At 47.7% G+C, this 24,529-nt stretch overlaps 1 protein-coding gene across 4 annotated transcripts in view; it reads left to right on the top strand.

Moving 5' to 3' along the window:
• LOC147605762 (uncharacterized) overlaps window positions 1–24,529 on the top strand; it is a 93,567-nt gene that overhangs the window by 20,377 nt on the left and 48,661 nt on the right. For all 4 annotated transcript variants that reach the window (XM_086793691.1, XM_086793694.1, XM_086793692.1 and 1 more), the window contains exon 3: window positions 23,137–23,310. In XM_086793691.1, coding sequence (XP_086649817.1) covers window positions 23,137–23,310 — 174 coding nt within the window. The remainder of the gene's footprint in view (window positions 1–23,136; window positions 23,311–24,529) is intronic.

Genomic DNA, 24,529 nt, shown 5'->3' with positions numbered 1-24,529 from the left:
TGAAGAAGAGGCTGCATGAAACCTTTGATATGAAGGATTTGGGTGATGCAAATCACATCTTGGGTATGCGGATACTTCGGGACAGAAATCAGCATGTGTTGTATTTGTCTCAGAAGGAATACATTGGCAAAGTTTTGCAGAGGTTCAATATGGACGGGGGGAAGAAAGCTAGTACTCCTTTGCCTCCATATGTGAAACTCAGTGCTATGGACAGCCCACAGTCAGATAGAGACAGGGCTGATATGGCCAAGATTCCGTATGCTTCAGCTTGTGGCAGTCTCATGTATGCCATGGTTGCTACTAGGCCGGACATTGCATTTGCAGTGGGAGTGGTTTCTAGATACATGGCCAACCCTGGCAAGAAGCATTGGGAAGCAGTGAAAGGTGTCATGAGATACCTGAAGGGCACACAGGATTTGTGCATTTGCTTTGGCAAACAGGATGCATTAGTGCATGGTTACACGGATTCGGATTATGCCGGTCATCCAGATAACCGGAAGTCTACTACCGGTTATGTATTTACATTCACAGGAGGTGCTGTGTCATGGATATCCAGGATGCAGAAGTGCACTGCCTTATCTACTACAGAGGCCGAGTATATTGCAGCCACAGAGGCTTGCAAGGAGGCATTATGGCTATCTCGGTTAGTGGTTGATTTGGGCTATACAGGGGATATTCCATTGTTGCATTGTGACAGTCAGAGTGCCATTCAGTTGGCAAAGAACCCTGTTTTTCATGCAAAGACGAAGCATGTGGATGTGAAGTATCACTTCATCAGAGAGGTGATAGAGAACAAGCAAATTCAGCTTGTTAAGATTCACACGGATGACAACCCGGCTGATCTGTTGACGAAGAGTTTGCCTCCGGAGCGGTTTGCTCATTGCAGACACTTGATGGGCATTGGATGAGGCCATTTTCAGCCTTGATATGGCCTTGTATATTATCATGTACATGCTGATTTTTTCTTTTCCTTTACTTAAGGGCACTTTGCCTTTAAGTGGGAGGTTGTTGGGGTAAAGGCGTTATGCCCACCCTTATAGTGTGTACAAGCCCATAAGTTATAGTACATAGTACACTTAGTACTTTTAATGTACTAAGTGCACTATGTGTACTAGTGCAATATACATGTGTGATAGGGGAGTCACACACTCATGCTTTTCATGAGTTGACTTATCCCCACAACTCTCTCTCTCTCTCTCCCTTGCTTCTCTGTGTATGTCTCCCACAAATGAACTCTAAACCCTAATTCAGGTTTCTCCCCATCACCAGCCTCTATCTCTAGCTGATGTGATGAGACTCGTAGCTGTCCAATAGCAACGCGAGAGCTGTGTGGCATGTATACATCCATGTACCGCGGTCGATGTATAAACCCATCCCCTGAGATGCTCATAAAGTGGTCTCTGTAGTACAGCATCTTCGGTGGTAGTGGGCTCTCTGGTGCTGTCCATGTCTCCTGTATGTAGTGCTGCCATATGTCCTGTCTCATCACTCTGTTCCTCTCATTGAGAGAGAGGTAACCCCGTGGAGCAGACTGATCATACTGAAAAGGTGGCAACCGCTCAATGTCTATACCATGATGTGAGAACCACTGTAGCATCTGTGCATACCAAGATCCAGTGTGTCCAACCTCGGCCAGCTGTCTGGATGCCTCAAAAGCTCGGCGGGATAATCTCTCCATGGGCATCTCCCTCATCCTGTCTATAAAGGAGATCGTCTGGAACAATGCCTCCACTGCCATAGGTGGTGCAGCAAACTCAGCTCGAACAATGTCGTGCGGGACGGATGGTTTGCTGCGTATCATCCTCGAGAGCATCAAGATCTGTGGTCTCTCCAGCTGTACCCATGTGGAGGCTGCAAGCTTTGGTGCCCAAACCGCTGCTGCATACATCAAGGCTGGTGTCACTAATGTATCAAAGAGCCACCCCTTCGTGCGGGGTTCCTGAAAATGTGCCTGATAACACTGACGCTCAAGGCCAGCAAGAGCTGCATACCCCCGGGTCACTCTGTCTCGTACTGCCTGAGCCATGGAGAAGCATCCAGCTGAGCTAGTAAATGTGATGCCAAGGTAAACATAAGAGCTCACCAGCTCGACCCGCCCTCCTGCTAATGTGAGAGTAGTGTGGCTCCTGACTGCGGGTGAAGTGTGGAAGATCATAACCTTGGTTTTCCCAAGGTTCACTGCGAGCCCGTGTTGTGCGCAGAAGTCATCAAGAGCCACAAGGTGTCTTTGAAGCCCAACCTGCGTGTCGGATACCAAGATGATGTCATCAGCATAAAGCATAACATGGACAGTAATACCTGATAGCTCAACCCCAGAGCCTCCTCCCTGTGTGATGTAGTCGACCACCTCATCAATATAGAGCCCAAAGAGCGTGGGGGAGAGCGGGCACCCCTGCTTCACACCAATGGTGCTAGCAACTGTGTCGGCGGACAAACCTCCTGGGCATTGGACTCCCCAAAGACCTGCTCATATAGCCTGTATATGCACCACATCATGTCTGAAGGTATGCCTAGTGTCTGTAGTCGCCGAAAGAGGCGCTCTCTGGGCACAGTATCAAATGCCTTGCGGAAATCCACAAAGCAACAATAGAGCCGTTGCCTCCGTGCCTTGGCTTGATCAATCAGGCACCTCAATGTAAAAATGTGGTCGATGGTCGAGAAGGCTCGACGGAAGCCTGCCTGGCCTGCTGCTCTCAATCCCCCAACCTCTGCATGAGTGCTCAGCTCTGCCTCCAAAACTGCCCCGTATAGTTTGGCCAATATATGGCCAATCATGATGGTCGTGTAGTTCCCGGGGTCTAGTACATCTCCCGCTTTATGGATCGGCACAATAGTGTGCATCGTCCACTCAGCCGGAAACCCCTTAGACAGAGCTCTGTTGAAGAGATGAGCAAGAAATGGTGCCAATGTATCAATAGCATAGATGAGATGCTCTCCCTGTAATCCTTTATGATCTGTCGCCCGTCCATGTTGGAGTCGGCATATGGCCCTCCTAACCATAGGTGAGGTAAAGAAGGTGGAGACTGTGGGGCATGGCTCTGTGGGCTGTGGTATAGGGGGCTGTGCAGGCACATCATAAAGTCTCTCTGCATATGTCTGCCAGGTGTGAGGATCAGCAATAGGTGTGGGAGGACGGGGCCCTCTGAGTCTCCTCCAAGCAGCAGCAGCATCTCTGCTCATGAGCATGTGATATGTGTCCCAGTATTGAGCCTCCTCATAAGCTCGCCGCTTACGGCGGGTGAGAGTATGCATCCTCCTGCCTGCCTCCCTCTGGGTGATCTCCCCGCGAGCCCTCTGCACTCGGAGACTGTGGTAAAGGTTTCTGCACTCATCATCATACCATCGGTTCTGGGGCATGCTCCCAGATGTAGGTGGCCGTCCTGTCTGTATGTGGTATGGGAAACTCCTCGCGGCTGCGGAGTGAAGTACATGTGAGAGCTGGGAGGTGAGCATGGCCATGGGTGCCGATGGATCTAAGGCAAATAGCTGATCATGAACATGATAGTCGTACACCTCGGCTAGGTCCTCAGTGAAGTGAAAAATAGTGCGTGGTGGCTGTATGATGGGTGGGTGGGTCTCCAATAAGCTCCTGAAAGTGAGGGATAGGTATGTATGATCCGCCCCAATGGGGCATGGTGGTACGGTGAAGTGAGACACCATATCTGCTGCCTCCCGGGATCCCATCACATAATCCACTGTACTACTGCCGCCTCCCACTGGAAAGCAAGTCAACCCACCTGAATCTGGCCACTGAGTCATCCCATTATAAATAACGAGATGGTGTCGGGCCCCAAGCTCCAGCAGATGTTGCCCATATCCAGTGCTGTCAGCTCCTCCATCAGCGGAGATCCGAGTGGTCCCTGTATCCTCTGTAGCTAGCGGCTCTAGTCTCAGGGGATCCTCAAAGTCATAGATCTCGCACTGTCTGCTCTGAGTCCGTGCATTGAATTCCCCCATCAAGAAGACTTCTCCCAGTGTCGAATAGTGTAAGATCTCCTCAGATAATACAGAGTATGGAGACTCACTAGCCTCTCCTCCATCCGGCTCCTCGGTGGTGGCAAACCACGACCCCTTCAGAGGAAAGTAGCAAAGGGCGATATAAATCCATCTGGTCGCCGAGAGGCGTAAGCTAATCCACATGTATCTCGCCTCCGAGTCTCGTGCTACGACTCGAACATGCTCATGTAACCTATGCCTGAAAAGCACTGCAATACCTCCTGAACCTCGGGAGGTGGCCTGTCTCATCCCCTGTCGGTGAGCTGACTCCCACTGATAACCCTCAACCCGTGGTAAGCCCCTCTCCGGGCTCTCATGTGTCTCTGTCAGCAAGATCATATCCCGGCCCTCCATCACCTCCTCAAGTCTCCCTGGATGTGTCCATAGGACTCCATTACAGTTCCAGATTGCTATGTGTATCTCTTTGTCCTCATGTTGTTTCCTCCGTGTCTCATAGGCCAGATGGCGCTATTCGACCCTCTTCCCATCAATGTAGATGTGACCATCCCTATAATGTGCCTTCTTCCCTTCTTTGCGTGCCGCCTTGATCTTCGGCATGCATAATCTTCTATGCTCCAGTTGCATCCATGTGAGGTCATCATCGAAGTAGATGGGGTCCCCTGGCAAGCTCCTCAAGATAGCCCGTCTTCTTATAAAGCTCATCCTACTCTCCTCGTCCGGGAACTGTAGCACTAAGGCCTTGCCTTTGGTGGAGTCCTTTGGGGTTGTCCTCCATACTCTAGTGAATGGGAGCGGCTCATCCTCCTTTAGTCCTAGCTTGGTACATAGGTTCTGCCCGTCAATCTCGGGCGTGGAGGTAGTGCTCTCTGGTATCCCTGTGACTCGGATGTTGAGGCGCCGGATCCGTCGCATCTTCTCTTCATCAAGAGTAGACTGCATCATGTGTACATCTTCTTGTACCTCCTTCTTGATGTTCTTCTTCATCACTTGTACATCTTCTTGCACCTCCTTTTTGATGTTCTTCTTCATCACTTCTACCCATCCTTCGCGGGCCGCCTCCATTTCCCCCTCGATTGTGTGGGTGAGGGTTTTGGTGATCTCTTCTTTGATCGCCTCTTTGTCCACCTCAAGAGTCTCTCCTTCCTCCCGTGGACGATCGTGTAAGGATGCCACTTCGCCCTTCAAAAGGTTGATTTCCTCCTGCATGGCGAGCTTTTCCTTCTCCCACTCCTCTTGCATGGTAAGCTTCTCTTCCTTCCATATTTCTGCTTCGGCCTCCAGCTTCCCCATGCGCGTCAATAAGTCCTTCTTGATGGCGGTGATGGTGCTGTCCTATGTCTTCTTCTGGTCCTTGATAAGATCCCTAAGGATATGATCAAGCTGGCTGATTTTGTCATCTACAGACCCTCCCATTGTAGAGGGAGGGAATGTTTGAAAGGAGCAGGCAAAGAACAGGCAGCGGGAGAGAAGAAGTGGATGAAATTCAAGTCCCCATTATGTTGCTGCCTTGGGGGCCTGAGCAGGCGTGGGTGGCGGATGCGAACAGGTAGCGGGATGGGTGGGCGAATGCGAACAGGCGGCGGGAGGCAGAGCAAAGCGGCTGGGAAAAGGGGGAAGGGTGGGCGCAGGCGAAAGGGGGCGAATGCGAGCAGGCAGCGGGAGGCAGAGCAAAGCGGCTGGGAAAAGGGGGAAGGGTGGGTGGGGAAAGGGGGGCGAATTCGAGCAGGCAGCGGGATGGATGGGCGCAGGCGAAAGGGGGCGAATGCGACAGGCAGCGGGAGGCAGCGGGATGGGTGGGCGAATGCGAACAGGCAGCGGGAGGGGTGGGCGCAGGCGAAAGGGGGCGAATGCGAGCAGGCAGCGGGAGGCAGAGCAAAGCGGCTTGGAAAAGGGGGAAGGGTGGGTGGGGAAAGGGGGGCGAATTCGAGCAGGCAGCGGGATGGGTGGGCGCAGGCGAAAGGGGGCGAATGCGAACAGGCAGCGGGAGGCAGCGGGATGGGTGGGCGAATGCGAACAGGCAGCGGGAGGCAGAGCAAAGCGGCTGGGAAAAGGGGGAAGGGTGGGCGCCAGCGAAAGGGGGCGAATGCGAGCAGGCAGCGGGAGGCAGAGCAAAGCGGCTGGGAAAAGGGGTAAGGGTGGGTGGGGAAAGGGGGCGAATTCGAGCAGGCAGCGGGATGGGTGGGCGCAGGCGAAAGGGGGCGAATGCGAGCAGGCAGCGGGATGGGTGGGCGAATGCGAACAGGCAGCGGGAGGGGTGGGCGCAGGCGAAAGGGGGCGAATGCGAGCAGGCAGCGGGAGGCAAAGCAAAGCGGCTGGGAAAAGGGGGAAGGGTGGGTGGGGAAAGGGGGGCGAATTCGAGCAGGCAGCGGGATGGGTGGGCGCAGGCGAAAGGGGGCGAATGCGAACAGGCAGCGGGATGGGTGGGGAAAGGGGGGCGAATGCGAACAGGCAGCGGGAGGGGTGGGCACAGGAGAGAGAGAGAGAGAGAGAGAGAGAGAGAGAGAGAGATATTAACGTCTACGAGAGGCCAAAGTCGGCCTATGAGACAAAAAATAATAAAATGGGATATCTCTCTCTGATGGCTGTATATGCTCTGCATCTGCATACATAATACTCCTCACCTCCACCTCCTCTCTGCACAATCTGCATACCCTCTCCTCTCGGGGGATCCGTGCTACTCTGCTAGTCTCGATCTCCAATCGATGTGATGAGACTCTAAGCTGACCAATAGCTACTCGGGAGCCGTGTTGTAAAAAGCCCTCCATGTATCTAGGCCTCTCTATAAATCCATCATTAGTGATACTCATGAAGTGATCGCTGTAATATAGCATCTTTAGTGGAAGAGGCTGTGTAGGTGATATCCATGTCTCTCGTGTATAGAGCTGCCATAGGTCCTGTCTCAATACTCTGTTCCTCTCACTATAGAGAGAAAGAAAGAAAGAAAGAAAGAAAGATATATTAACGCCTATGAGAGGCCAAAGTCGGCCTATGAGACAAAAAATAATACAACTCTGTTCTTCCGGTCATCGGAAGAAAAGAAACAAAAGAAAAAGTGTGCATGTGTCTGGATACAACTGTGAATCATCATGGATCGGTGGAGCCCATGTACAAACAATATAAGGGGGGTGGGGATGTGGATGGAGTGCTAAGGCAAGATGCATCTCTTTAAAAGACCTAGTGGGTCTATGAGACCAAAGTGATCCAGTAATGTCCATGGCATATCTTATCATGGAACGGAAAATAAAATAGAAACAAAACAAAGCCATCTCACTGGGGTGATATAAAACTGTCCATGGAATCTCATTAGCTTTTGTTGGACACTGTTTTCAATGTGGTCAATTGGGGCATTTCATGGCTGAGTGCAAGCTCAATGACAAAGATAAGGGGGTTCTTGTTGAGGTGGAGTCTCAAGTGGGTAAGGAGGCTTCTTACATGGTTGTGGAGGACATAGGCAATACTTCTGATGTACAACATGTTGATGTACACCAGGTTGAGGATAGAGGAAAACAAGTAGTTCAGGAGGAGGCTACTTAGAAAGATGTGGTTAGTCGAAAAGGCAAAAAGATGGATCAATCATTCTGGCCAAGGGGAAATCCGGAATTTGCATAATCCTCCTATTACTTATGGTCACCGGGCTACTTTACGTTAGGGTTGTGCTCATTCTCGGGATCGTCAGCCTTCTGTTGTCACCATTTGGTCCCTCACCCGCCTCAATCAATGTTTTATACACTGATTTGAGCCAAGGTGTGAACGGGGATTTTCCACAGAAGCAGCGAAGTCACAGGATGGAAGACGCCTGTGTAAAGCCAAGTCTTGTCGTAGAACTTGTGTGAAGGCTTATCTGGCATGTCTATATCTGAAGGCGGATTACAAGACATGAGTTTACAGGATTTTACTCACTTATATGGTTTATAAGGATTTTTGGTTAACACTTATTTATAAATGGATGGACATATGGGGATTTGGACAAGGAGCATATACATGAGGTGGACCTGAATTTTTAAGCCATGTGTGTGAACACTTTAAGTGGGCGCCTAATTTTGCATGGATCTTGTGAGCTTATATATATATATATATATGGTGGCTGTTTTCAACTCCCAAAAGAGGAGTTTTATGGTATTTTTGGAGAGGGAAAAGCAAGCATACGCTGGAAATAGGGGAGGGATACGCCTCTTGGATGAGCAGTCGGGCTGATATATATACCTCTCCCTCCCTCACTCAGCAGCAATTCAGGGAGCACATAGGCGGTAGTTTTCTCTTTTTCCCCTCTGGCGGCTGTACTGATACAAGCAATCGGGCAACCACTTCTTTCTTTTGTGCTGGCCGTACAGTGTACGGCAACTGTACAGTTCTGCCCCCTCTCTTGTGCAGGCCATGCTGGTGTATTGAAGCCTCTTCCCATCTTTTCTTGTGCAGGCTGTGTAGTAGGTACATGAGCCATGAAGCATTCCTTCTCCTACCTATGCTGGTTGTACAGGATATAGCAACAGTGCAGGTGTCGGAAGATCTCTTCTCTCTCTTACATCTGGTCGATCTTGGAGGTGAGATTTGGGACTGTTTTGGAGGAATCCGGGATAGTTTCAAGGCTTAGTTTCGGAACTGTTTTGGCACAGAGTTTGGGACAGCTCTTGGCTCCATACTGGGCTGATTTATGGATGGTTTCAGGGACTGTTTTGGACAGCTTTTTCGGGACTGTTTGAGAGCCTTTTCAGGGCTGTTGTTTTTTGGAGAGTTTGGCGTTGGGGTTTGACACCACACCGAGTTGTTGATTCGAATTGGCTCTTGGAGCAGTTTGTGCTTTGAGTCCTGTGCAAGTGTTTGCTGAGGAAGCTTGTGGAAAATCCGGTGCGGTATTGCACCCGCACCTTGGTTTGATTGTAACCCGTTTGTTGGAATAAAGCAGTTCCTATGGGGGGCCAGCCGTTCCGGCTCAATGTTGTGTTCCCTTTAAGAAGCATTGTTTATGGTTATTTCCGCTGTTTTTTTCACATCTTTGTTTGGCATTTAAAGTGTTTGTCCATTGATTTGGGTTACCGTCCGGTTTCATTGGTATAGCCTCTTGCCTATTCTATCTAGGCAGACAATCATATGGCTATGGATAGGACCCAAAGTTGCGAGGAACACAAGGAGAGGATTAGAACTGTCGAGCACATGGTGGAACACTACATCCGGATCATCGATGCACAGCTTGACCATCATAACTCTTTGACGAGGCAGCTTCGTCAAGAACGTAAGGAAAAGGATGCAAATTTGAAGATGTACTGGGAAGATCCTCATGTGAGGACCTTTATGGAAAGCAAAAGGGTTATGGAGACCAGTGCTACAGATGTTTTTCTTGACCTGGCATCAGTGTTGGAAATGAATCCTAGGAAATTGGCTTTTCACTATCTTCTTCAAGAAGGGGATATTGTCCTTGATGCACGGAGTATCGGGTAAAGCCGGATTTGGGGTTGGTTGAACCTCATCAGTCTTTGGTTTCCGAGGAAGCTTCTAGGTATTCTTCTGGAAAGAGAAAGATGGCTCCTGTTCCGGAACTACCGATTGTTTGAGGTGGAGACAGACATTCTTTTAGGGAGGCACTGATTTGGAAGATGTCTCCGAAGGAGCACAATGAACAGAAGATGCAAGTTCCTCTGGTGGAAAATGGACCGGCGGGTTGTTCCAAGCCCGATTGTTTTGGGAGTGAGTGTTCCTGCCACCACGAAAGGAATGAAGTTTTGGAGGAAACTTAGACACTATTTTGGGTGTTGTGAATTTTGATTTTCTCGATATTATGGGATGTTGTTCCAGAAATTTTGATTGTACATAAATATATTGGTGGCACGCTTTTTATTGAGATAAGTATTTATGTTTAATGCTTTTCTTTTGCCAATATTTTGGATTTTATACATGTTAAACTCCCATGTTGAGCAAGTGGAGAGTGTTTCTCATATCTATTTTCATGTGTGTTTCAAGAAAATTTCTTTTTCTGAAAGGCGTTTTCGTTGGAAAACATTCTGATTCTGGAAAAGGTTTTTCAATGGTTTTGATGAATAGTTTATGGTTTTGGTCTTGTGTATTGGAGGCTCCTAGCAGTATGGGATGCTAGAATTGTCGCCTACACAAGGATCTCATATGGGGAATATTCTAGTGGTAAGGGACGCTAGAATATGTCACGTATGCGGTTACAAGACTATGCATTATTTGTCAATATCATGGATTGGCTGATTCTAGTATATGAGCTATTTTGAAACCAACATGGCAGGTATTCTGCGTTCGTATGGTTGGTCGAAGATATGTAGGGCTGTTCTGCACAAGAGAGTGCTAGTTGAGCTTCCTTGGCTTGTGTGAACATGTGCTTATTGTGGCGACTTTGCGGAGAAGGATTTCTCACAAGAGGAGTTTACGTCTTTTGCATGTATGTTGATGGATCCCCAGGAAGGACTCTGGTGTGAATCCACTGACATGGCAAGAGAACATGTATGGCTTGTGAGGCTTGACATGATAGAACATGTATGGCTTCCGAGGCTTGACATGAGGGAACATGTATGGCTTGTGGGGCTTGACATGACAGAACGTGTGTGGCTTCTGAGGCTTGACATGGTAACATGTATGGCTTGTGAGGCTTGACATGACCGAACGTGTGTGGCATATGGAGCTTGACATGACAATACATGTATGGCAGATAAGGCCTGACATGATGTGCTTTTCTTACAATACATGTATGGCAGATGCAGCCTGCCATGAGGTGATCTTTTGACTAGCAACCCTGGTGCTCACTTCACACTTATGTGTTGGGAAGGATTCAACATCCCTGAACATTCAAAAAAGCTGCTTATGGATTTATGGATATTTGGGACACGGTTGGCTCTTGTGCTTGTTTCTAGTTATTATCAAAGTTGTTGACTCAAGATATGGATAAAGTTTCTTTTCTTGATACAGTCGGCTCTTGTGTCCGTATTTGGCTTGGGATTGTGGAATCTGGATTTATAGCTTTAAAGCATGGATTATGAAATATTATGGATTGGCAAAGGACCTGCTATTCTTGAAGAATATCTCAGTGGTATCAGGTTTATACAGTTGCGGACAACTGCTTTATAAGACGGAGGGGATGTCACCATTTGGTCCGTCACCCGTCTCGACCAGTGTTTTATACACTGACTTGAGCCAAGATGTGAACAGGGATTTTCCACAGAAGTAGCGAAGTCTCAGGATAGAAGACGCCTATGTAAAGCCAAGTCTTGTCATAGAACTTGTGTGAAGGCTTATCTGGCATGTCTATATCTGAAGGCAGATTACAAGATATGAGTTTACAGGATTCTACTCACTGATATGGTTTATAAGGACTTTTGGTTAATACTTATTTATAAGTGGATGGACATATGGGGATTTGGACAAGGAGCATATACATGAGGTGGACCTGAATTTTTAAGCCATGTGTGTGAACACTTCAAGTGGGCGCCTAATTTTGCATGGATCTTGCGAGCTTATATATATATATATATATATATATATATATATATATATATATATATATATATATATATATATATATATATATATATATGGCGGTTGTTTTTAACTCCCAAAAGAGCGAGTTTTATGGTATTTTTGGAGAGGGAAAACTAAGCCAACTCTAGAAATAGGGGAGGGATGCGCCTCTTGGATGAGCAGTCGGGCTGATATACCAAATCTGCGTTGGTCTGCGGACTCCATGATCGGGGGGGGGGGGGGGGGGGACGGAGGTCTGCAAAAGGCCAAAATTGGCCTATGAGACAAACAAGTAGTACAATGATGTTCCTCGAGTCATCAAGAGGAAAATGTGGAGTGAGAATAAAATGTACAAGTATGACAACACGACCATAGGGGACTCAATGGTGGTGTACAAACGAGAGGGTGTGGACGGAGTACTAGGGCTACTAATGCATCTCTATATGCTGAAGGGGTGATACAAGTATGATGTGTTATCTACTCCTAACTCCATCCAGTCCCATAGTCTGGGTACAATATGTCATACATCCGATCTGAGGATGCCGTAAATGTCTGGAACATGCGTCCTGGATCAGAGCGAAAATGTGCCAGCTGCTCCTGGACCTCTTACTGGTGTCGAGACCGGATGGCCGCGATCTCTCTCTGGTGTAGCTGTGGTGTCTGGTAGCCGGCTAGTCTGGGTCGTCGCCTAGCTCGAATCTCCTCCGCTCGCTGAGATGTCACTCCCAATGTGTGTGGCTGGGCTACTGGTGCCAATCTCTGGAAGAAGTCGGTCAACTGGGACTGTCTTCCTCTACTATGATGTGCGGGTGTCTGAAGTAAGATCTCCCTGTGTCTCTGTAGTGCTAGTAGTAGTCTGCCTAGCTGTCTCTGGTCCGATCTCTCCTAGATCTGTCTAAGTGATGTGTGTGTGTGTGTGAGAGAGAGAGAGAGAGAGAGAGAGAGAGAGAGAGAGAGATAGATAGAGATAGATAGATAGATAGATAGATAGATATATTAACGTCTGCAAAAGGCCAAAATTGGCCTATGAGACAAACAAGTAGTACAATGATGTTCCTCGAGTCATCAAGAGGAAAATGTGGAGTGAGAATAAAATGTACAAGTATGACAACACGACCATAGGGGACTCAATGGTGGTGTACAAACGAGAGGGTGTGGACGGAGTACGAGGGCTACTAATGCATCTCTATATGCTGAAGGGGTGATACAAGTATGATATGTTATCTACTCCCCACTGCCAACATCACTCTTTTGTACACGATGTATGCTTTGCTTTTGTCTCTTAGCATGCAGTGGTGATACAAGTATGATATGTTATCTACTCCCCACTGCCAACATCACTCTTTTGTACACGATGTATGCTTTGCTTTTGTCTCTTAGCATGCAATCTTTTTAAAAAATGTTTTGACGAGCACTATTTATCTAGTAAAGGCTTTTGCCTAGCTCGTATTTGCCATTTTTCGAATTTCCTTTGATTGTTGCAATCTATCATATATCGTGCATTTAAAAGCTTTTCTTCTTCCTCCTGATTCAATTGCCTTGTTTGTGCAATCTCATGCAATGTCTGCACATCTACTTTGCAGCGGTTTATTTCCTTTCTTTGCTGCCCCATATACCATTTGCTATATTCTATAATGATAGATTGCATCCTTCTTGTGAAGTTTCTCCATGCTTAAGTCCAGATCATAGCAAGCATCTTCTCTAAGTAACACAATGATTTTGTACACCTTTTCTCGATAAGTATGATGTGATAGGTAGGAGTTATTGACTATACACAGTCGTTTACATGGCAGTCTTACATTGTCCATAGCAATTTCAAAATGCATCCCCACCCATAATGACCACCCATAATGAATAATTGTGATATATAGTCCACCCATACCTTTGTAGGGCTCGGATCCCCATTGTGTACATTCAACATATAGCATCTGTGAAGCCTCGCTTGATACTCGGATTTAGCATTATGCTGAAATGTGAATCCTCTTTTGTTTGGACAATTCACATTCCACGTATCGATTGCTACAGTATCTCTAATAAATGTTTTCCAGGCCACTTTTTCTGTTGTAATTATGTGTGAATTCCCATGTGTTATCTTGCACCGATGAAGAGTTATTGAAGTCTCCTAACACAAATGTATTTATCAACCATGGATAGATAGCCAGCCTTCTCGAGAGTTCTGTCCTTTTAGTTGACAGTGTCGGTGCATATACACTTGCAAATTCATGCATCTGCTCATTGTATATGCTTTTAATTAAGTAGATACAAAATGAGTCATGACTCAAGAGTTAGGACTCAGGAGTCAGGACTAAGCCTTAAGGAGGCAGAATACATGGACGGACTCAAATGAGTCAATGACAAAAAAGTGCTGAAGACTAGAGGCTCGAGGCTAGAGCTAAGTAGTAAGGTCCATGAATCATGGTCCATGAATGATCATCCACGTGAAGTGCTCGCCTCATGGTCATGGGTAGCTTGTGCCAAAGAAGCATCAAGCTCATCCTCAGTCTCATCCTCACTGGCATGCTGCTCCTGCATCTCATCCTCTTGTTGCTCTTCTTGTTGACTCATCTCCCACTCGGTGAAGGAATCTGCCTTCTTGGTCACGCTCTTGCAAAGCATTCGCAAGTTCGCGCTGACGAAGACAAGGTCATTGGCACCCTCTACCCTGAGTCGGTTCCTCTTCCTAGAGGCAATGTGGCTGTAGGTACTCCAAAGTTGCTCCAAGCAAGAGGAGCTGACGGCCTGGCTAAGTATGCGGATGGCAAGCTGCTGCAGCTCCGGTCCATCTGAATCAAAGTCCTCCCACCATAGAGCAGCACCAACTTTGTAGCGGTCAACCTGTGCATCATGACAGCCATAGGAGCCATGAAATGACCTGTACATCGAAAGCTGGTCCCTGATCTTGCGCCTAACCGATGCATCAGGCACAAGACGATCCAAGATGATCCTCCATCCAGCGCTCACCTCCCGGTCGCTCTCCTGCTTGTTGCCTTGGAATTCTGGGTCCACCACATAAGTTGCTGCATGCAATGGAGAGTAGTAGGAATTCCACCTTCCTAGACACAAGGCATGGATCTCCTCGTATCTGTCTTCGTCAGGTACGAAGTCTTTCAACTTCTCTATCATGCGATCCATGGCCTCGTAGACCTTGCCTATGCATGGTTGCATAGCGTCTACAATCCTCAATAGGTGGACTATGGGCCTCACCATAGCATCTGTGGTCTTCACACGCTCTCACCAAGAGGCGTCATCCGCCCGTAGCCTACACTCTTGGCCAGTGTTTGTATGGGACTCTTGCATGGCGACAAACTCGTCGCTAAAAGGAAAAGCCCCCTCAAAGCACCGCTACAATCCTTCAACCGGCCCAACATGAGAAAGTTGTAGGCAAACCGGGGTGTCGGAATATTTGAGGAGAGAGAGACAGGACCTCTTGTTGAACTCATGCCGAAGTCTTTGGTGATTGAGGACAAAGGAGACCATGGTGTTGGCCTCCTCAATGAGCGGGCTGATCCATGGTAATGCCCCGATGTCCTTGAGGAGGTTGTTTAGGCAATGAGCCATACAAAAGGACACCGTGACATGTCCATACATACCTTGGAGAATAGCTCCTGCCGCCCTATTGGAAGGCTCCCCATCCGCAACAAAGCCCACTACATGCTCGGGGCCAACGATCTCCATGGTGGTAGCCCACTCCGCCGCAAGCACATCCGCGCTCTTCCCAGTGCCGGATACATCATGAGATGAGATGAAGTACATCTCTCCGCGGGAATATGCAACCATGCCGTGAATACTCCTCTTGCGGGTGTCACTCCATCCATCCACAATGAGGGAGACTCTGTTACTCTCCCATTGCCGCTTTGTGTTGTCGGCCGCTTGCTCTACAATGCGCTTCTCCTTCTCGAGCAATGTAGTGCGCAAGCTCTTGGATGAGGGGGGCGTATAGGTTGAGCCATACTCCCCAATCTTCTTAACCATGACCTTGAAGTATTCCGACCTATTCAAGAAAGTAATTTTCTAATGAGAAGGGGACTAGGATGATGAAAACATGAATGATGAATTGGCAATGATCGATTGCACTTACCTAGCCGCTTGAAAGGCAATGTGGTCGTGAAAGAAGAAGCGGGCCACCGCCATATCCACCTCCTCCTTCAACTTGCTCCCCAAGTGTAGATTGTCGCCGTGGGCCACGTAATGATTGAGAGGCCGTGGAGATGGAGGGTGCCGGTGTCGTGGATGGAGTAACATTCCGACTTGATGGTGAAGGTGATGGTGTGCATGATCCCGATCCACCACATGACTCCATTGTAGAGGCTTGAGTTCCTCTCCCCATCGTCGTGGGATCCACGGCCACTCGTGGTGTCCTTCTTGTCGCTTTGACCGCTTCGTAGACGCCAAGCTTGTCAAGAAGTTCCCGTCTCTTCTCGGGCGTGACATTCGTGCAAAACCTCACCTCATGCCCACTCTCATGCAAGAGGTGGGCTCGCACTTTGTCGGCGCCACCCGTTCGCCGGTACGGGCAAAGCTTGCATACCCATGGCCGAGAACCGCCTCCATGAACGGATGTGGTGTAGTTAACCTCCTCCCACCATGTCCATCCCGTTGTCCTTCTACGAGAAGCCCCGGCACGTGAGGAGGATGCCATGGTTGAAGATGGCTTGACTCTTGAGCCTTGAGGAATGAGAGAGAGAGAGAGAGAGAGAGAGAGAGAGCCTAGAGGCTTGGAAGTTGGAAGAGTCAAGACTCAAGAGGCTTGAGAGAGAGAGAGAGAGAGAGAGAGAGAGTCTAGATTCTAGAATCTAGATAGTAGGGCGGTGGCCCACAGGCCTTGTGTGAGAGCCTAGAGCTTGGAACTTGGAAGTTGGAAGAGAGAAGAAGCTTGAGCCTTGAAAGCTTGAGCCTTGAGAGTTGTGAACTTGTGTGTGCTTGTAGCCTTGCAGAGGCTTGTTCTTATATAGATAGGCAAGAGAGAAATGAAATGATAACGTCTTCAAAAGGCCAAAATGACCTATGAGACCAAAAAGGTTACAACAATTGGTGGATCTGATACAATGTTTGTGTAAGAAAAGCTAAAAACAACTAACTGAAACTGAAATAACTATGAGGAAAAGTACGGTACCAGGAGCTCCTAATGGATAACATCTGGGAGGAAAACTCCAGCAACAAAGGTAAGCATCATACACATCACTATCCAAAGAAGTCTCTCATCGGTCGATGGTGGATATCCTCAATGTCCTCCATGGTGAGTACTCTGACTGGACGTCTCCCATGCCGTGCTAGTATGGTCCTGATCCTCTGTTGTAGTCTCCGCCGGTGTCGAGATGGGCCTCTCATCTTGGGGCGCCTGGACCGCCCCAGCACTATAGCCCGATCAATCAGTGTACCTCTAGTGCGGCTATACTCTGGGGCTAGCTGCAATGCCTGCTGGCCTGACTGCTCAATCTCTGGTCGAAAGAAGTCTGTAATCTGCCTCTGTAGGTGTCTCCCCCTCTCTGATCCCCTCCCTCTCAAGAGACCCTCTCTATGTCTACGAAGCTCCAGCAAGTATAATCCGAGGCATCTCTGATCCTGGTATCTCACGACTCTAGAAAGTGGTCCGAAGCCCTCTCTGAACAGGCAGTGAAAACGGCCTCGTATCTCATAATATACTGGACAGTGACATATGTAATGTAACTCTGTCTCTGGCTCCAGCTGGCACAGCTGACAAATCCTGGCCTCAGCTGGTACTCCTCTGAATCTGCCAGTCTCAATCTCTAGCTGGTGTGAGGATGTGCGCATCTGACCAATAGCACACCGTACCCCATGAGAAAGATGAGTATCCATGTAGTTGGGTCTAATCACAAACCCATCCTGCGTGAGCTGGAGAAGATGATCTCTATAGAAAGCCATCTTCGTACCAAGCTCCTGTGTCGGCTGTACCCATGTCCTCCTAGTGTCCAGTTGAATCAAGTCCTGCCTGATAAGTCTGGTAATCTCTGCCCGTGTGAGAGAGAGGGAGGGTGCATCCAGGGAGTACTGAAATGGAGGTAGCCTTTCCATACTAAAGCCATGCAACTGGAACCAAGCCGTCATCTGTGCATACCAACATGATCCGTCTCCCTGTGATGCCAACTGTCGTGAAGACTCCAGGGCTAAGCGAGCATATCTGTCTCTAGGGAGAGCCCAAGTGCTATGTATAAAGGAGACTGATCGAGTGAGTGCCTCTACTACCAATGGGGGAGCAGCCATCTCTGCACGGATAATATCATGTGGTACGGAGGCCTTGGCCCTAATCATCCGGGAAATCATAGAAACCAAGGGCCTCTCCATATGTTTCCATCCATCAGTGCTACCAGCTCGGCTGTGGTGATCTACTGAGGGTCCCCATATCTCCACTCCATATAGCATGGCTGAAGTGACCAAAGTGTCAAAGAGCCAGAGCTTTGTTCGAGGTTCCTGAAACTGAACCTGCGAACACATCCTCTCTAGTCTCCCCAATGCTGCATAAGCTCTGGTCAATCTGGTCTCCGCTGCTCTCCTCAAGGAAAATAGTGGGCCACTGAAAACCACACCAAGGTAAGTATATGCATCTATATACTCCACTGTCTCCTGACCATATGTAAAGGTGGGTACTGACCTCCTAACCCACTGTGCTGTGGTGTTAAACACCATCACCTTGGTTTTACCAAGGTTAACAAACAATCCACTGTCCTGTGCAAAGGTGTGCAATGCATCCAAATGACGCTGCATCCCCTCTGGAGAATCTGAGATCAGCACAATATCATCAGCATACAATAACAGCGGAATCCATGTCCCTGCTAGCTGTGCTCCTCTGTCACCCTCTCGCTCTACATAGTCTGAAACCTCATCCACGTACATCCCAAATAAGGTGGGAGAAAGGGGGCAGCCCTGTTTCACCCCAATAGTGGAGTGAACCATCTCAGATATACCCTGTGTAGTACGTACCTGTCCCACAACTGTCCTGTATAAAGCCATGATTCCCCAAATTAGCTCTGTGGGCACTCCCATCTCCTGTAGTCTGCGCATCAGTCTGGCTCTCGGTACTGTGTCAAAAGCTTTGCGGAAATCCACAAAGCAACAATAAATCCTCCTGCCATATAATCTGCCCTCCTCAATAATAGCTCCGAGTGTCAAGATATGGTCGAGAGTGGAGAAACCTCTCCTGAACCCTGCCTGCCCTGATGCACGTATGCCCTCTCTCTCTGCCCATCTACTCAACTCCTGCTCAAGAATAGATGCATATAATCTAGCCAATGTGTGACCAATCATGATGGTACGATAATTCCCAGGAAGCATGGGATCCCCTGACTTGAAGATAGGCACAATCGTGGACATATTCCAAGTCTCAGGAAAACCCTCACACATGGCTCGGTTAAACATCATAGCAATAAGCTCTGCAAGCATATCTCTGGCATGAATAAAGTGCTCTGCTACCAAACCATCATGATCATATGCTCTCCCAGTCTTCAGCCTGTCAATAGCTTTCCTTACCATCTCAGCAGTAAAGAAAGCACATGTCTCTGGGCATGGCTCCGATGGGTCTGGCAGGGGCGGCTGGCCTGCTGCTGTGTACAGGGATGCTGCATGCTCACCCCAAATCTCTGTGGAGGTAATGGCTGGTGATGGTGAATGCTCATGGAATAGTCTCCATGCCTCGCCTGAGTCCTGACTCATAAATAACTGATACAAATCCCTCTCCAACTGAGCAAGATAAGCCCTCTTCTTCCGTCGCACTAGGTGCCGGAAGGTAATCCGTGACTGTCTGTGAGTGGTAACACCCATGAGCACCTCTCTCTGTAATCTGATCCTCATCTCTCTGCACTCCTCATCATACCAACTGTTCTAGGGCATGCTCCCAGATCGTCTCCGTGTAGGCTGACTATGGGGATATGCCTCTGATGCTGCAGCATGAAGCGTATCTATCAATATTTGAGTGAGCTCATCTAATGGCCGTCCTGGCTCCTCGGCACATAAGCGTCTGTATATCTCATCCGTGTACACGGTGTCAATCTCCCTCGTAAAGGTATAACGAGTGTGTGAGGAGACCTGTCCCAATGGAGCGGTGCTGAACTGAAATGTAAGAGTGAAGGACAAGATAGCATGATCCACTGCTATTCCAACCGGCCTAGTGCCTACCATAAAATCCTGAAAAGAGGGAATGAGACTGGGCTGAGCCATAACATAGTCCACTGTACTAGCACCATGCCTATGTGGGAAGCAAGTGAAACCGCCCGATGTCGGGAATCTCTGTAGGCCATTCAGGATGGCCAATCCATGTGCAGTCCCCATGTCTATCAAATACCGCCCATACACTGTATGCTCCTCATCCTGTGAGAGTCTAGATAGGCCCATATCCCTAACATCAAGCTCCCTCAACATCTCCTCTGAGGTATCATAAAATACTGTCTGGTTATGGGCGGTCTTGGCATTGAAGTCCCCCAGGAGAATGATGTCACCATCCCTGGAGAACTCCCAAATGTCATCATCCAAAATAGAAAAGGGAGACTGCCCGCTAGGTGATGCATACACTGATGTACTAGGAGCAAAATAGCATATAGCAATGTAGAGATATCTGCCCGTCTCTGCCCTCAGTCTAATCCACATGTACCTAGCCTGCTCATCTCTGCGGACTATATGTATCAGTGGCTGTAGCTCCTCTCTAAACAATACTGCCACTCCTCCTGAGCCCCGTCCTCTATGCTCTGAACGAGTCTCCTGTCTACAAGCTGTCTCCCATCGGTATCCACTAACATGTGGCATGGACTGTCCAGGAGCCTGATGCGTCTCACAGTAGAAGATGATGATGTTGGAAATAAGTGCTCACTAGGAGTACTTTTAGTCTTGGTCATCTCAATGTATGCCACGTGGCACCTCTATAATTGTCCCATAAGTCACTCTACTCTATCTTGTACTTCTCACCTATATATTGTGGGTGTCACATCAATGAAAGTATCAATCTTGTGTCTTGTCTACACTCATCTCAAGACGTAGAGATCCATTACAATTCCAAGTAGCAACTTTGAGTGTAGTCCCATAGGTCTCGCGCCGTCATGAAGAGCGGCTCTCCATAATCACCACTCTACCATCTCTATAGAAGGCCACTTTCCCTTTCTCTCGGGCTGCCCTTATCTCTGGCATAACTTCTTTCATGTGGGCAAGTTGCGAGAGTGTGAGGTCATCTCCAAGAAATATTCCCGTCTTCTTGAGTGTAGGACGTCTCTTCAAGAAGTCCTTCTTCGCTTCCATGGAGGGGAAACGAATGATAAGTGCTCTCTCCTTAGAAGATTCGCCACCACTACCTTCTCTCTTCTTTCCCACTCTCCATGCCTTTGTGTGCGTGGCTTCAATGCCCATCATAGAGAAGAGCTCCTTGGTTTCCCCTTCCGCATCATCACGGTCTTTTAGACCGGACACTCGTACATGTAAGGCCCGGGTCTTCCTCCTTTGCTCCTCTTCAAGGGTCATGTTGATGATGGTGGGAGTGGGGATGGGTGGCGATTCTTTACCTTTCCCTTTCTTGGCGACCTCGATCCATTTCTCCGCCTCGTCCATCTTCTTTTGTGTCTTTGTGATCACCTCCACCCATGAAGATGTCCTCTCTTTATGTTGCTCCTCCTCCTCTCGAATGATCCTCATTTGTTCCTTGATGGTATTCAGCTCTTCAAGAAAGGAGGGCTGAAATTTTCCATCCTCAAGATTGCTTTTTGAAGTGGCTGCCAACTCCTTTTTGAGGGCTGAGATTTCAGCCGCTTGACTCTTAGCATGCAATTTGGCCTCCACTAGTTCCTCCTTTAAAGCTGAAATCTCAGTCTCTTGCTTGGAAAATCTTTCTTCGAGCTCTTGGATTTTGTCAAATCCCTTCTCGAGTTTGGAGAGGTGGTTTATGATTGCGGTGACGGAAGTGTCGACCATCTTCTTGTTTTCTTTGATAATTGTGCCGAGCTTGTCCTCCACCTTCACGAGCTCCTCTTTAAACCCGGTCTTGGTCATGACTTTTTGCATTCCCACCTCCAATGGATTGAAAATTAATCCATGACACAGGAGCAAAACAGCAGCAACAGGGGGGGGTTCAAGTCATGTAGGGAAAAGGGGAAAGAGAGGAGAAGAGAGTTATGTTGCTGCCTTGGGGGCCTGAGGAAGGGTGGGTGGGAAGCGTCGCTGGGGCAAGGGTGGGTGAAAACCGGGCAGGCAAACAGCGAAGAAGGGGGGGCACAGGCGGGCGGCGAAGGGGCGAACGGAGGGAAGGGCGGAAAAACGGGCAGGCAAACAGCGAAGAGGGGGGGGCCACAGGGCGGCGAATAGCAAAGCGAAAGGGGGGGCACAGGCGGGCGGCGAAGAGAGAGAGAGAGAGAGAGAGAGAGAGAGAGAGAGAGAGAGAGAGAGAGGGCCAAGCCTCAAAGAGCCAACAGCCATAAACGGCTAGAAACGGGCAGGCGCAACGGCCAAAAACGATAGGCGCAACGGCAAAAAACGGCGAGCAACGGCTCTCTGCCGTCCCCGCACAGCGCCGTCCCCGTTCCTGCGCCGTCCCCGTCCCTGCGTCGTCCCCGTCGCCGTCCCTTGTGAGAAACGTGACGTGGGGGACGTTCGTCCGCCCCCGTCCCTGGTCCGTCCCGACGTTCCAAGCTGCCGTTCCCTCCGTCCCCTGTGACTATGACACACACACACACACACACACACACACACACATACGCATAGGCATATGCATACGTTATACGCATATACGTATACGTATACGCATATGCATATACGTGTATATATATATATATATACACACACACACACACACACACACACACACACACACACACATATATATATATATATACACACACACACACACACATATACATATACATATATATATATATATATATATATATATATATATATATATATATACACATACATATATGTATATGTATATATACGTACGTCGTATATACATATACATATATGTATATGTATATGCGTATACGTACATGCGCATGCGCATGCGCATACGCGTACGTATACACATACACGCATACGCACGCGTATACGCGCATATGCATATGCGTATACGTACACACACACACACACACATATATTTATATATGTATGTATGTATGTGTATGTATGTATGTATGTATATATATATGCATGCATATACATATACATATGTATGCATATACATACATATATATATATATTTATGTGTATATATATATATGTATGTGTGTGTGTGTGTGTGTGTGTGTGTGTCGATTATGCTCTCTTTTTTTCATGGTGCCGTTATTGGGCCTTATGGAGTTTATACCATGCCCGCAACACTCAGTTGTTTGGGCACACTTCGGTGGATGTCTTCACCTTTTTCAGATTCTCCTTGCTCCAGTTTCTCCAAGATGCCCACTTTCTTAGGTGGAGACCTTTCGACGGCCCAGTTGGAAGTGTTTTATCACTGTTTCTAGTTTTCCGTAGTAGCTGCACCATGTTGGGGCAGCTATGAATGTACATTGTATTTATAATGAAACAGTGGTTTTCACAAAAAAAAAAGTGTGTGTGTACATATGTGTACACATAACCATATATGTACACAATTCAATGTATGTATCTGTGCACATATGTACACATAAATTACATGTATGTATCTGTGCACATATGTACACATGTGCACACACATGTGCATTGTTTTAATAGGAAGAACCTAAAATCTTTCTGTTGTGGTCAACGCAGTACTTTAATTGGGTGCACAAAGGCTACTATATGGATTCTCCTAGAAAGTTTTTCTTTACACAGAGGGAAAGACCCAAAATAAAAAATGAAGGGGAATCGAGTTTGAGAAGATATGGACAAACTGCAGTCGCTGCTTTGGATATGGAGGAAGGAGACACTCTGTTGGAAATTCCTGTAAGTTCCTACTTGCCATAATGATCGTCAAAGAAAGCTTTCTTGTTCTTTTAGACTCGTGTCTTATGCTGACTTGTCTTATAACCTTGTGTCTTAACTATGAGACAAATGTTTATGGATCTGTGTTGACTCTATGCATGGTGCAATTTTTAGTTTTTGGATGAGTGGACAGAAATGTCACACGCATTAGGCCTCAGATGCATGTATGGTAACTATTGCGGCCATGTACAGGGTACTTTTAGGGAGCCAATGACCATGGTAAGCCTTTAGTATGAAGGAGCAGGGTTGCTGAGTGATTTATGAGGTTTAGGTTTTGCACAGGGTTAGATTGGTGCACACCTGTAAAGGGTTAAACAATCCCTAGATGTAAAATTCCTATGAGAATGAGCAGACTGGAATCCCAAGAGCAACAAAAGACCAGATATTGGACACTGTTGGACACCATTGGATACCGTGGGCACTGCTCGACACTTGCGTCAGGGCCAAATCTGTAGAAATCAGCACGGAGCAAGTTAAAGCAGATTTGTGAGGGCTGTGGGCAGCTTTGGAGCAGGTAGGTAATGCTTAAACCCGGTATTTTGCCTTCAGAAAAGTTATTTTATGCTATTATTTTTTACAAAAAATAATGGTTATTACACTGAACCTTGAATATTATTAAAGACATAATGTACCATTTTTCATCAAAGTAAAGAGCTATCGTGCCTTTATATTACAAAAAAAGAATCTTCTTTGTACTCTTAAAGATCTTGCATATCTTTTAAATATGCTTCTTAGTATGTTTTCTATTAGAGGTTTGGTTTCAAGTTGGCTTTAATATTGTGAATTTAGGTAGCTTCAGGTTTTCTTCAATGCATCTAAGGCCTCCCAGTGGCTGCCATGTGAAACACACCTAGAAGGGTGTTAAAAAAAGGGCTCTTTTTCTTTTTTCGTGCCCATGAGTAAGCCTATAAATAGCCTCCTCAGCCCCATATTCCTCATGTTCACCCACTCAAGCCCTGAGCAGCCCTCCAGAACCCCCAAGCAGCCTGGATTCAGTCCAGAGCAGCAGCAAATCAGCGACACCTTCAGGAAGCCTACAATCGTAGCAAAGTATTGTTGATGTTGAAAGAGAAGGCACAGATAGTTACTTGGTTTTCGGTCTGTCCATTTACGGAGGCACATGTGAGGTAAATTTACATATTTCAGCCAGCCCTTGAATGTCATATCAGCAAAGCAATTA

The sequence above is a fragment of the Cibotium barometz genome, chromosome 59 (assembly GCF_041138505.1).
Source record: "Cibotium barometz isolate CiBa-2024 chromosome 59, ASM4113850v1, whole genome shotgun sequence".
NCBI classification, from domain to species: domain Eukaryota; kingdom Viridiplantae; phylum Streptophyta; class Polypodiopsida; order Cyatheales; family Cibotiaceae; genus Cibotium; species Cibotium barometz.
The sequence above is the reverse complement of the archived record's forward strand: the minus strand, read 5'-3'. Positions and strand labels throughout refer to the sequence as shown.